The sequence below is a fragment of the Pempheris klunzingeri genome, chromosome 5 (genome assembly GCF_042242105.1).
Source record: "Pempheris klunzingeri isolate RE-2024b chromosome 5, fPemKlu1.hap1, whole genome shotgun sequence".
In the NCBI taxonomy this organism is placed as follows: Eukaryota; Metazoa; Chordata; class Actinopteri; order Acropomatiformes; family Pempheridae; genus Pempheris; species Pempheris klunzingeri.
The window spans coordinates 252,081-265,000 of record NC_092016.1 but is presented as its reverse complement, the minus strand read 5'-3'; the positions used below and the strand labels follow the sequence as shown (position 1 = coordinate 265,000).

At 52.6% G+C, this 12,920-nt stretch overlaps 2 protein-coding genes across 2 annotated transcripts in view; one reads left to right on the top strand and one right to left on the bottom strand.

Moving 5' to 3' along the window:
* Positions 1 to 4,750, bottom strand: part of LOC139201426 (fibulin-7-like) — a 7,454-nt gene extending 2,704 nt beyond the window's left edge. The window contains exons 1-4 of the mRNA XM_070830738.1: positions 4,670 to 4,750; positions 1,290 to 1,443; positions 148 to 651; positions 1 to 75 (exon numbers count right to left, since the gene is read on the bottom strand). The exon at positions 1 to 75 is cut by the window's left edge and continues 63 nt beyond it. Of these exons, the coding sequence (XP_070686839.1) occupies positions 1 to 75; positions 148 to 651; positions 1,290 to 1,443; positions 4,670 to 4,750 (814 nt within the window). The remainder of the gene's footprint in view (positions 76 to 147; positions 652 to 1,289; positions 1,444 to 4,669) is intronic.
* Positions 4,751 to 11,397: 6,647 nt separating this feature from the next.
* LOC139201316 (5-hydroxyisourate hydrolase-like) lies at positions 11,398 to 12,364 on the top strand. The gene is made up of 3 exons (XM_070830598.1): positions 11,398 to 11,534; positions 11,657 to 11,792; positions 12,060 to 12,364. Exons 1-3 carry the CDS (start codon positions 11,398 to 11,400, stop codon positions 12,147 to 12,149), a joined length of 363 nt encoding a protein of 120 aa, XP_070686699.1. The 3' UTR covers positions 12,150 to 12,364.
* The last annotated feature ends 556 nt before the right edge of the window (positions 12,365 to 12,920 follow it).

The following is a 12,920-nucleotide window of genomic DNA, read 5'->3' as shown; positions in this document are numbered from 1 at the left end:
CGGGGGTGTTGATGCAGCGGTGGACGCAGAGGAGGCCGGGCTGAGCCAGGGGGAAGAGACGGCACTCATCGATGTCTGAAACACAGACACACAATGAGGAGGGGGAGGAGAAGGAGGGGGAGGAGGAGGAGGGGGAGGGTCGCTCACCTGTGCAGATGTTGTTGTCCCGGCCGGAGATGGTGAAGCCCACGTCACAGGTGCAGCGGGTGGAGCCCAGGAAGTGGGTGCAGTGAGACGGACGGACGGAGGAGGAGGGGGAGGAGGTGGGCAAAGAAGAGGAGAGGGGCGAGGGTGAGGAAGCTGAAGAGGAGGAGGAAGCTAACAGAGCAGCAGAGACAGGGAGGGAGGAGGAGGAGGAGGAGGAGGAGGAGGAGGAGGGCAGGGAGCTCCTGGTGCTGTTGAAGCCTGAGGAGAGAGGGGGGAGGTGAGGGGGGAGGCTCTGAGGCTCAGCAGCTGAACATGAGCAGCACCAGGACTCACCCCTGCAGGCCGGCTGCTGGCCGCTCCACCTCAGAGACTCCAGACACACTCGGGTCCGCGGGCCAATCAGCTCGTAGCCCGGCTTGCACAGGAAGTGGACCTCGTGTCCGACGGCAAACACCCTGCCCAGTCTGCGGCCCTGGGGGGGGGGCTCTGGTTTGGGGCAGGATGCTGGGAGCAGATGGAGAGTGTTGGTTATAGCCCCCCCCCAGTGGTCGACTGTCACTCTGATCCAGGGTCAGTCTCCCTGAGGTCTGACCTACGTCCTGATGACCCCCCCACATGGAGGCTCCCTAACCCTTCACATCATCAGAGACACCTGATCGGCTCAGGTGTCTCTGTCAGGGTGACATCCTGTTCATGGGAAACAGCTGATGACCACAACTTAAAGGGTCCTTCCCCTGTTTCTACCCATGATCCTCTCTGTCCACATCCTGGTGTCTGAGTGACTGGTAGGTAGTAAAAGTGTTGGAACTGGTCCAGTAGATCACCAGTAGATCACCTCAGCCAGCAGCCACCAAACGGGCTGCAATGGCTACAACGTGATCCTTTGGGACAACTGCACCTGATCACAGTAGGTCCACTAAAAGAGCTTGTTTGATCCACTGACAGGATCAGAGTGTTATTCTAAGTGTGTGACAGCATCATGGAAAGGATCCCTACAGAGAGAGACCTGGAAGATCCTTTTGGTTTAACCACAAACAGCACACACACCAGACTACATTCACTAAAACAGGGATTTTAGAGAACAGGACTCAGGAGCTGCTGGTCTACTGAGTCCTGGGAGGTCTCCCGTGTCTGTGTCTCACCGCCGGTCTTGAAGATGGCCATGGTGCTGTTGTGCAGAGCGCTCAGCTTCTTCCTGAGCGAGCGAAGGCCCTGCTGGTACGACGCCTCATGGCCCGCCATCATCTTCTCCACCTGCCGCAGTGAGTTCAGCAGGTCGCGTGTGGACGGACACTCCTGTGGACGGGACGGGGACAGATCTCTGATATCTGAAGGTCTGTTTCAGACCTGAAACTCTGATGGAAACTTCTGGCTCTGCTTCAGCTGTGAGCTCTGAACACAGCAGCCTGCTGCCTCACACCTGAGTGACGACTGGACCTGAGCCACCGACCCCACTGACCCCACACTGAGCCACCGACCTCACACTGAGCCACCGACCCCACTGACCCCACACCGACCCCACTGACCCTACACCGACCCCACTGACCCCACACTGAGCCACCGACCCCACACCGACCCCACCGACCTCACACTGAGCCACCGACCCCACTGACCCTACACCGACCCCACTGACCCCACACTGAGCCACCGACCCCACACCGACCCCACTGACCTCACACTGAGCCACCGACCCCACACCGACCCCACTGACCCCACTGACCCCACACTGAGCCACCGACCCCACTGACCCTACACCGACCCCACTGACCCCACACTGAGCCACCGACCTCACACTGAGCCACCGACCCCACTGACCCTACACCAACCCCACCGATCCCACACTGAGCCACCGACCTCACACTGAGCCACCGACCCCACTGACCCTACACCAACCCCACCGATCCCACACTGAGCCACTGACCCCACCGATCCCACACTGAGCCACTGACCCCACACTGAGCCACCGACCCCACCGATCCCACACTGAGCCACTGACCCCACACTGAGCCACCGATCCCACACTGAGCCACCGACCCCACACTGAGCCACCGACCCCACACCGACCACACACTGAGCCACCGATCCCACACTGAGCCACTGACCCCACACTGAGCCACCGACCCCACCGATCCCACACTGAGCCACTGACCCCACACTGAGCCACCGATCCCACACTGAGCCACCGACCCCACACTGAGCCACCGACCCCACACCGACCACACACTGAGCCACCGACCCCACACTGAGCCACCGACCCCACACTGAGCCACCGACCCCACTGAACCTACACCGACCCCACCGACCTCACACTGAGCCACTGACCCCACCGACCTCACACTGAGCCACTGACCCCACACCGACCACACACTGAGCCACCGACCCCACTGACCCTACACCGACCCCACCGACCTCACACTGAGCCACTGACCCCACCGACCTCACACTGAGCCACCGACCCCACACCGACCACACACTGAGCCACCGACCACACACTGAGCCACCGACCCCACACTGAGCCACCGACCCCACACTGGGCCACCGACCCCACACTGAGCCACCGACCCCACACTGAGCCACCGACCCCACTGACCCTACACCGACCCCACCGACCTCACACTGAGCCACTGACCCCACCGACCTCACACTGAGCCACTGACCCCACCGATCCCACACTGAGCCACTGACCCCACACTGAGCCACCGACCCCACACTGAGCCACCGACCGCACCGACCTCACACTGAGCCACTGACCCCACCGATCCCACACTGAGCCACTGACCCCACACTGAGCCACCGACCCCACACTGAGCCACCGACCCCACCGACCTCACACTGAGCCACCGACCCCACACCGACCTCACACTGAGCCACCGACCCCACCGACCTCACATTGAGCCACCGACCTCACACTGAGCCACCGACCCCACCGACCTCACACTGAGCCACCGACCCCACACCAACCCCACCGACCCCACACCGACCTCACACTGAGCCACCGACCCCACCGACCTCACACTGAGCCACCGACCCCACACCAACCCCACACCGACCCCACACCGACCTCACACTGAGCCACCGACCCCACCGACCTCACACTGAGCCACCGACCTCACACTGAGCCACCGACCCCACACCAACCCCACCGACCCCACACTGAGCCACCGACCCCACACCGACCACACACTGAGCCACTGACCCCACACCAACCCCACTGAGCCACTGACCCCACCGACCACACACCGACCACACACTGAGCCACCGACCCCACCGACCCCACCGATCCCACCGACCCCACACCGACCCCACCGACCACACACCGACCCCACCTACCTCACACTGAGCCACCGACCACACACCGACCCCACCGACCACACACTGAGCCACCAACCCCACCGACCCCACCTACCTCACACTGAGCCACTGACCCCACCGACCACACACCGACCACACACTGAGCCACTGACCCCACCGACCACACCGACCACACACCGACCCCACACCGACCACACACCGACCCCACACCGACCCCACACCGACCCCACCAACCACACACCAACCCCACCTACCTCACACTGAGCCACCGACCCCACACCAACCCCACTGAGCCACTGACCCCACCGACCACACACCGACCACACACTGAGCCACCGACCCCACCGACCCCACCGACCCCACCGACCACACCGACCACACACCGACCCCACACCGACCACACACCGACCCCACACCGACCCCACCAACCACACACCGACCCCACCTACCTCACACTGAGCCACCGACCCCACACCAACCCCACTGAGCCACTGACCCCACCGACCACACACCGACCACACACTGAGCCACCGACCCCACCGACCCCACCGACCCCACCGACCCCACCGACCACACACCGACCCCACACCGACCCCACCGACCACACACTGAGCCACTGACCCCACCGACCACACACCGACCCCACCTACCTCACACTGAGCCACCGACCCCACCAACCACACACCGACCCCACCTACCTCACACTGAGCCACTGACCCCACCGACCACACACCGACCACACACTGAGCCACTGACCCCACCGACCACACACTGACCCCACTGACCCCACACCGACCCCACTGACCACACACCGGCCTCACACTGAGCCCACTGAGACACTGATTGGACCAGGACCAGGACCAGGGTCTGGGTTTAGTTTAGGACTGGGGTGTGGATCAGGGTTAAGTTGACTTAAACTAAACCTGGTTTTAGTTCAGCTTGTTAGTTCAGGACAGAGTGACTCTAATTTATCAGAGTTTAGTTTAGTTTGTCAGCGAGATGAGGAAGGTGAGGAAGACGAGGAAGGTGAAGAAGGTGAGGAAGACGAGGAAGGCAATCAGAAAGAGAAGTTGACCTTTTTGTCCCTCCAGGGATCCCGTCCTGCCAGCTGATCGCACTGATCACTTTGTGACGATGTTTTATTGTTTCAGAAGACGAGCAGAAGGTGGAGAGTCTGTGGAGAAAAGATCCACAGCTCACCTGGACTCACCTGAGCAGAGCAGCAGGTGTGATGAAGACACAGCACCAAGGCGACGAGCACGGCAGCCTTCATCCTCAGCAACACCTTCATCATCTTCGTCCTGAGATCAGATCTGCTGCTTCACTCCTCAACTGAGCGTCTGCTCTGCTGCACTGTTAGAGGACACATGTCAGATCCTCCTCCTCCTCACTGCCCCTCCTCCTCCTCCTCCTCCTCCTCCTCCTCACTGCCCCTCCTCCTCCTCCTCCTCCCTGCCCCTCCTCTTCCTCCTCCTCCTCCCTGCCCCTCCTCCTCCTCCTCCTCACTGCCCCTCCTCCTCCTCCTCCTCCCTGCCCCTCCTCTTCCTCCTCCTCCTCACTGCCCCTCCTCCTCCTCCTCCCTGCCCCTCCTCTTCCTCCTCCTCCTCACTGCCCCTCCTCCTCCTCACTGCCCCTCCTCCTCCTCCTCCTCCCTGCCCCTCCTCTTCCTCCTCCTCCTCACTGCCCCTCCTCTTCCTCCTTCATCTTCAAGGAGGAGGAGGGGCAGTGAGGAGGAGGAGGAGCCCCCCCCCCCCCCACAGGATGGCCTGTACCTGTGTGTTAGAACCTCCTGTCAGCTGATTCATAGAAACAAGATTTACAACAAGAGTCTGAAAGACAAGACAACCAGTTTGATCCTCCTGTAGTGTAGTCTAGTGTAGTCTAGTCTAGTGTAGTGTAGTCTAGTCTAGTGTAGTGTAGTGTAGTCTAGTGTAGTGTAGTCTAGTCTAGTCTAGTGTAGTGTAGTGTAGTCTAGTCTAGTCTAGTGTAGTGTAGTCTAGTCTAGTGTAGTGTAGTCTAGTCTAGTCTAGTGTAGTGTAGTCTAGTGTAGTGTAGTGTAGTCTAGTGTAGTGTAGTCTAGTCTAGTCTAGTGTAGTGTAGTGTAGTCTAGTCTAGTGTAGTGTAGTCTAGTGTAGTGTAGTCTAGTCTAGTCTAGTGTAGTGTAGTGTAGTCTAGTCTAGTCTAGTGTAGTGTAGTCTAGTCTAGTGTAGTGTAGTCTAGTCTAGTCTAGTGTAGTGTAGTCTAGTCTAGTGTAGTGTAGTCTAGTCTAGTCTAGTCTAGTGTAGTCTAGTCTAGTGTAGTGTAGTCTAGTCTAGTGTAGTGTAGTGTAGTCTAGTGTAGTGTAGTCTAGTCTAGTCTAGTGTAGTGTAGTGTAGTCTAGTCTAGTCTAGTGTAGTGTAGTCTAGTCTAGTGTAGTGTAGTCTAGTCTAGTCTAGTGTAGTGTAGTCTAGTGTAGTGTAGTGTAGTCTAGTGTAGTGTAGTCTAGTCTAGTCTAGTGTAGTGTAGTGTAGTCTAGTCTAGTGTAGTGTAGTCTAGTCTAGTCTAGTGTAGTGTAGTCTAGTCTAGTCTAGTGTAGTGTAGTCTAGTGTAGTGTAGTGTAGTCTAGTGTAGTGTAGTCTAGTCTAGTGTAGTTTAGTCTAGTCTAGTCTAGTGTAGTCTAGTGTAGTCTAGTGTAGTGTAGTCTAGTCTAGTGTAGTTTAGTCTAGTCTAGTCTAGTGTAGTCTAGTCTAGTCTAGTGTAGTCTAGTGTAGTCTAGTCTAGTCTAGTGTAGTCTAGTCTAGTTTAGTCTAGTCTAGTCTAGTCTAGTGTAGTCTAGTGTAGTGTAGTGTAGTGTAGTCTAGTCTAGTGTAGTGTAGTCTAGTGTAGTCTAGTGTAGTCTAGTCTAGTCTAGTGTAGTTTAGTCTAGTCTAGTCTAGTCTAGTCTAGTGTAGTCTAGTGTAGTCTAGTCTAGTGTAGTCTAGTGTAGTTTAGTCTAGTCTAGTGTAGTGTAGTCTAGTGTAGTGTAGTGTAGTGTAGTGTAGTGTAGTGTAGTGTAGTCTAGTCTAGTGTAGTCTAGTCTAGTGTAGTGTAGTCTAGTGTAGTGTAGTCTAGTCTAGTCTAGTCTAGTGTAGTCTAGTCTAGTGTAGTCTAGTGTAGTGTAGTCTAGTGTAGTGTGGTCTAGTGTAGTCTAGTCTAGTGTAGTGTAGTCTAGTCTAGTCTAGTCTAGTGTAGTGTAGTGTAGTGTAGTGTAGTCTAGTGTAGTCTAGTCTAGTGTAGTCTAGTGTAGTGTAGTGTAGTATAGTCTAGTGTAGTCTAGTCTAGTCTAGTCTAGTGTAGTGTAGTCTAGTGTAGTGTAGTGTAGTCTAGTCTAGTGTAGTGTAGTGTAGTCTAGTGTAGTCTAGTGTAGTCTAGTCTAGTGTAGTGTAGTGTTGTCTAGTGTAGTGTAGTGTAGTCTAGTGTAGTCTAGTGTAGTGTAGTCTAGTGTAGTCTAGTCTAGTGTAGTGTAGTGTTGTCTAGTGTAGTGTAGTGTAGTCTAGTGTAGTCTAGTGTAGTGTAGTGTAGTGTAGTGTAGTCTAGTGTAGTCTAGTCTAGTCTAGTCTAGTGTAGTCTAGTGTAGTGTAGTGTAGTCTAGTCTAGTGTAGTCTAGTCTAGTGTAGTCTAGTGTAGTGTAGTGTAGTCTAGTGTAGTCTAGTGTAGTCTAGTCTAGTGTAGTCTAGTCTAGTCTAGTGTAGTCTAGTCTAGTGTAGTGTAGTGTAGTGTAGTGTAGTGTAGTCTAGTGTAGTGTAGTGTAGTGTAGTCTAGTGTAGTGTAGTCTAGTGTAGTGTAGTCTAGTGTAGTGTAGTCTAGTCTAGTCTAGCGTAGTCTAGTGTAGTGTAGTGTAGTGTAGTCTAGTCTAGTCTAGTGTAGTCTAGTGTAGTCTAGTCTAGTCTAGTGTAGTGTAGTGTAGTCTAGTGTAGTCAAGTCTAGTGTAGTGTAGTGTAGTCTAGTGTAGTGTAGTGTAGTCTAGTCTAGTCTAGTCTAGTGTAGTCTAGTGTAGTGTAGTCTAGTGTAGTGTAGTCTAGTGTAGTGTAGTGTAGTCTAGTGTAGTGTAGTCTAGTCTAGTCTAGCGTAGTCTAGTGTAGTGTAGTGTAGTGTAGTCTAGTCTAGTCTAGTCTAGTCTAGTGTAGTCTAGTCTAGTCTAGTGTAGTGTAGTGTAGTGTAGTCTAGTGTAGTCAAGCCTAGTGTAGTGTAGTGTAGTCTAGTGTAGTGTAGTCTAGTGTAGTTTAGTCTAGTGTAGTCTAGTGTAGTGTAGTCTAGTCTAGTCTAGTCTAGTGTAGTGTAGTGTAGTGTAGTCTAGTGTAGTGTAGTCTAGTGTAGTGTAGTGTAGTGTAGTGTAGTCTAGTCTAGTCTAGTCTAGTCTAGTCTAGTGTAGTCTAGTCTAGTGTAGTCTAGTCTAGTGTAGTGTAGTCTAGTCTAGTCTAGTGTAGTCTAGTGTAGTCTAGTGTAGTGTAGTCTAGTGTAGTGTAGTCTAGTGTAGTCTAGTCCAGTCTAGTGTAGTGTAGTGTAGTCTAGTGTAGTGTAGTGTAGTCTAGTGTAGTCTAGTGTAGTGTAGTGTAGTGTAGTGTAGTGTAGTGTAGTGTAGTGTAGTGTAGTCTAGTGTAGTGTAGTGTAGTGTAGTGTAGTCTAGTCTAGTGTAGTCTAGTGTAGTGTAGTGTAGTCTAGTGTAGTCTAGTCTAGTGTAGTCTAGTCCAGTCTAGTGTAGTGTAGTCTAGTGTAGTCTAGTGTAGTCTAGTGTAGTGTAGTGTAGTCTAGTGTAGTGTAGTCTAGTGTAGTGTAGTCTAGTGTAGTGTAGTCTAGTCTAGTGTAGTCTAGTCTAGTGTAGTCTAGTCTAGTGTAGTGTAGTGTAGTGTAGTGTAGTCTAGTGTAGTCTAGTGTAGTGTAGTGTAGTCTAGTGTAGTGTAGTGTAGTCTAGTCTAGTGTAGTCTAGTCCAGTCTAGTGTAGTGTAGTCTAGTGTAGTCTAGTGTAGTCTAGTGTAGTCTAGTCTAGTGTAGTCTAGTCCAGTCTAGTGTAGTGTAGTCTAGTGTAGTGTAGTCTAGTGTAGTCTAGTCCAGTCTAGTGTAGTGTAGTCTAGTGTAGTCAAGCCTAGTGTAGTGTAGTGTAGTCTAGTGTAGTGTAGTCTAGTGTAGTTTAGTCTAGTGTAGTCTAGTGTAGTGTAGTCTAGTCTAGTCTAGTGTAGTGTAGTGTAGTGTAGTCTAGTGTAGTGTAGTCTAGTGTAGTGTAGTCTAGTGTAGTGTAGTGTAGTGTAGTGTAGTCTAGTCTAGTCTAGTCTAGTCTAGTCTAGTGTAGTCTAGTCTAGTGTAGTCTAGTCTAGTGTAGTGTAGTCTAGTCTAGTCTAGTGTAGTCTAGTGTAGTCTAGTGTAGTGTAGTCTAGTGTAGTGTAGTCTAGTGTAGTCTAGTCCAGTCTAGTGTAGTGTAGTGTAGTCTAGTGTAGTGTAGTGTAGTCTAGTGTAGTCTAGTCTAGTGTAGTGTAGTGTAGTGTAGTGTAGTGTAGTGTAGTGTAGTGTAGTGTAGTGTAGTGTAGTCTAGTGTAGTGTAGTGTAGTGTAGTGTAGTGTAGTCTAGTCTAGTGTAGTCTAGTGTAGTGTAGTGTAGTCTAGTGTAGTCTAGTCTAGTGTAGTCTAGTCCAGTCTAGTGTAGTGTAGTCTAGTGTAGTCTAGTGTAGTGTAGTGTAGTCTAGTGTAGTGTAGTCTAGTGTAGTGTAGTCTAGTGTAGTGTAGTCTAGTCTAGTGTAGTCTAGTCTAGTGTAGTCTAGTCTAGTGTAGTGTAGTGTAGTGTAGTGTAGTCTAGTGTAGTCTAGTGTAGTGTAGTGTAGTCTAGTGTAGTGTAGTGTAGTCTAGTCTAGTGTAGTCTAGTCCAGTCTAGTGTAGTGTAGTCTAGTGTAGTCTAGTGTAGTCTAGTGTAGTCTAGTCTAGTGTAGTCTAGTCCAGTCTAGTGTAGTGTAGTCTAGTGTAGTGTAGTCTAGTGTAGTCTAGTCCAGTCTAGTGTAGTGTAGTCTAGTGTAGTCTAGTCTAGTGTAGTGTAGTCTAGTCTCACAGAAAGCAGCAGCTCTGAGGGTCCACATGGAGGAACAGACTGAGTCAGTTTTCCACCGTGGTCTCTGGGGGGGGGGCTCCTGCTAAAACCCTCTCTGGGACCAGGCTGGGGGGTCTCAGTCTGAGGGGGGGGGGGTCCTGTGTCTGAACCCCCCCAGTCTGCTTCTCATTTGAAGGTTTCCTGATAAAGGTGTCTCAGAGAACAGAGAAGTGCGCCCCCCCCCCCCGAAGGATCCACTGTTTGTTCTGCTCTTTTAATTAAATCACAGAATCCGGACAAACACGTCTGTCAATGATTCACCGCAGCCGGGACGACCTCCGACCCCGGGCCGGCAGCGGTGCATGCTGGGAGCGGTTGGGTGAGAGCGGGGAGGGTGATGAAGTGTCTGCAGCAGAGAGCAGAGCGGCGTTCACACAGGTGAGACTCAAACACATTTACCTTCATTCACGGGCTTCCAGAGAGCCAATGAGCGCGCAGCACGGAGCCACGGCCACACCTCACCTGGCCGCTCGTGACCGGGTGACCGCCGTCCGTCGGTCCGGGACCACGGTCCACATGTGCTGTGCTGTGTGGACAGAAACACAGCAGGTTTGATTCCCGAACTGTCTGCTGCTGCAGCTGCAGAGTTCTCCCCGTTTAAGGGGAGTTCTCCTGTTAAAGGGGAGTTCTTCCTCCACTGGGTCCTAATCTAATCTCTGAGCTGCTCTGTGGGGATTCTTGAATCCTTCCTGTTGAATTCCTGAATCTTTGGTCTCTGAATGAAAGAGTTTGTTCTGAGCTGCTCTTTATGGAAACAGTCTGAGAGAAACACTGACTGACTGATTGGTGACAAACAGGTGAAGAACATTTATCATTTACCTTCATCTGCTGCTCCAACATCTTAAACTGTTCACAGGTTCTCTCTCCTGTCCTCACCTGTCCTCACCTGTCCTCCCTCACCTGTCCTCACCTGTCCTCACCTGTCCTCTCCTGTCCTCTCCTGTCCTCACCTGTCCTCACCTGTCCTCCCTCACCTGTCCTCACCTATCCTCACCTGTCCTCACCTGTCCTCTCCTGTCCTCTCCTGTCCTCACCTGTCCTCACCTGTCCTCCCTCACCTGTCCTCACCTGCCCTCACCTGTCCTCACCTGTCCTCACCTGTCCTCCCTCACCTGTCCTCACCTGTCCTCACCTGTCCTCCCTCACTTGTCCTCTCCTGTCCTCTCCTGTCCTCACCTGTCCTCACCTGTCCTCCCTCACCTGTCCTCACCTGCCCTCACCTGTCCTCACCTGTCCTCCCTCACCTGTCCTCACCTGTCCTCACCTGTCCTCCCTCACCTGTCCTCTCCTGTCCTCTCCTGTCCTCACCTGCCCTCACCTGTCCTCACCTGTCCTCACCTGTCCTCCCTCTCCTGTCCTCTCCTGTCCTCACCTGTCCTCACCTGTCCTCCCTCACCTGTCCTCACCTGTCCTCACCTGTCCTCCCTCACCTGTCCTCTCCTGTCCTCTCCTGTCCTCACCTGTCCTCACCTGTCCTCCCTCACCTGTCCTCACCTGCCCTCACCTGTCCTCACCTGTCCTCCCTCACCTGTCCTCACCTGTCCTCACCTGTCCTCCCTCACCTGTCCTCTCCTGTCCTCTCCTGTCCTCACCTGTCCTCACCTGTCCTCACCTGTCCTCCCTCTCCTGTCCTCTCCTGTCCTCACCTGTCCTCTCCTGTCCTCACCTGTCCTCACCTGTCCTCCCTCACCTGTCCTCACCTGTCCTCTCCTGTCCTCTCCTGTCCTCACCTGTCCTCACCTGTCCTCCCTCACCTGTCCTCACCTGTCCTCACCTGTCCTCACCTGTCCTCTCCTGTCCTCTCCTGTCCTCACCTGTCCTCCCTCACCTGTCCTCACCTGTCAGCAGATGATGGCAGCAGCAGAGTCAGGTCCTCTGACCACTCACGTGTTGAACACCGGGGACGGCGTCCCGGCGTCCCGGCTGGCCCTCAGCCTGCACCGGCTGGACTCCCAGCTGAAGATCTGGAGCCTGCTGAGTGTCGGGTGGGTCACACATCACACCTGGAGGAGCCCGAACCACCTGACTGAGTGGTTATACGACACACTGACGTTAAAGATGATCAGAGCAGGACGGCAGCCGGTCACAGCTCGTTTTATCTCCTCAGGACCACCGATGAAGATGGCCGCTGCTCCGGGCTGGTCGGCGGGGAGGCCCTCAGTCCCGGCATGTACAGGCTCCGCTTTGAGACGGGGCCGTACTGGGAGAGTCGGGGTCAGACCTCCTTCTACCCGTACGTCGAGGTGAGCCTCAGGACGCCACCCACACCCCCACGGCTCCAACAAACTCATCCACTCCTTAAAGTACGGAGGCCCACAAGGGCCAAGTTTACAGTAATGACAGTTATAACGTATGAAAACACACTCGTCATGGCCGTGTGGGGGGGGGTCTGTTGGCGGGTCACAAAGTCCTAAAATTCCACATCTGTGTCTGTTGATGCTTGTGGAACACTTTAACATCCTACCTGGACAACTGTGTGTGTGTGTGTGTGTGTGTGTGTGTGTGTGCAGGTGGTGTTCACCATCAGTGACCCCCAGCAGAGTTTCCACCTCCCCCTGCTGATGAGCCGGTTCTCCTACAGCACCTACAGAGGGAGCTGAGAGGCCTCGCCCCCCCACGGTGCTTCTTCACATGTGGAAACCGTCCCACACGTGTTCTCGTCAGGTTTACCCTCCTCTCATCAGCAGCATGGAGACGGGGAAAGTTTAATCAATCAATCAGATCAATTGATAATAGAAATAATAATAGTTACACTGAAAAAAGACTTAATCATTTTATTCTCTAGTCGTCTATATTTTCAGTACTTTGTGATTTAACACAGCAGCACTGCTCTCTGTATAACAACAGGATCTACTCTGTCAATCTATTATATTACATGAATGACTTATTGATGATATTATATATAGTGATATTTTACATATTAAAGTATTAGCTTTCATACGTTTATTCTCTTGAAATGTGTTTGATTATACAAGAGAAGCAAGAGGTGATTAAACAAGATCAATAAACTGTGTGAAGGTGCAGTTATAATGAAAAAGACCAAAAGTGAGTTGTTCCTCCTTAAACAGTTGATTTTTGTTACTTTGCTTTGATGGAAGTATTGTTTCCCTGCAGAATTAGCAGGTCATGTATTTATAATGTAGGTAAAGTCACATTATTACGCTCCAGCTGAACGTCCTGGTTGGTTTTACACAACACTCAGTCTGTCCTTCGGGTCCAGACAGAAACCGGACGAATCCAACAGTGAAATAAAGCCGTAAACGTTTGTTTTCTGGACTGAACATTTGGTTTTATGGCAGTGAAACTTTGAGGCTTTGAGGCAAAGAGTCATCCAGCTGCTTAGTTACATGGTTACACTCATCAGCCAATCA

Bases quoted from the DNA above. Each gene is read 5' to 3' on its own strand.
- LOC139201316 (XM_070830598.1), top strand. From the start codon at position 11,398: ATGATGGCAGCAGCAGAGTCAGGTCCTCTGACCACTCACGTGTTGAAC. The intron at 11,535-11,656 runs GTGGGTCACACA...TTATCTCCTCAG, and splicing joins TGGAGCCTGCTGAGTGTCGG to GACCACCGATGAAGATGGCC. The intron at 11,793-12,059 runs GTGAGCCTCAGG...GTGTGTGTGCAG, and splicing joins CCTTCTACCCGTACGTCGAG to GTGGTGTTCACCATCAGTGA.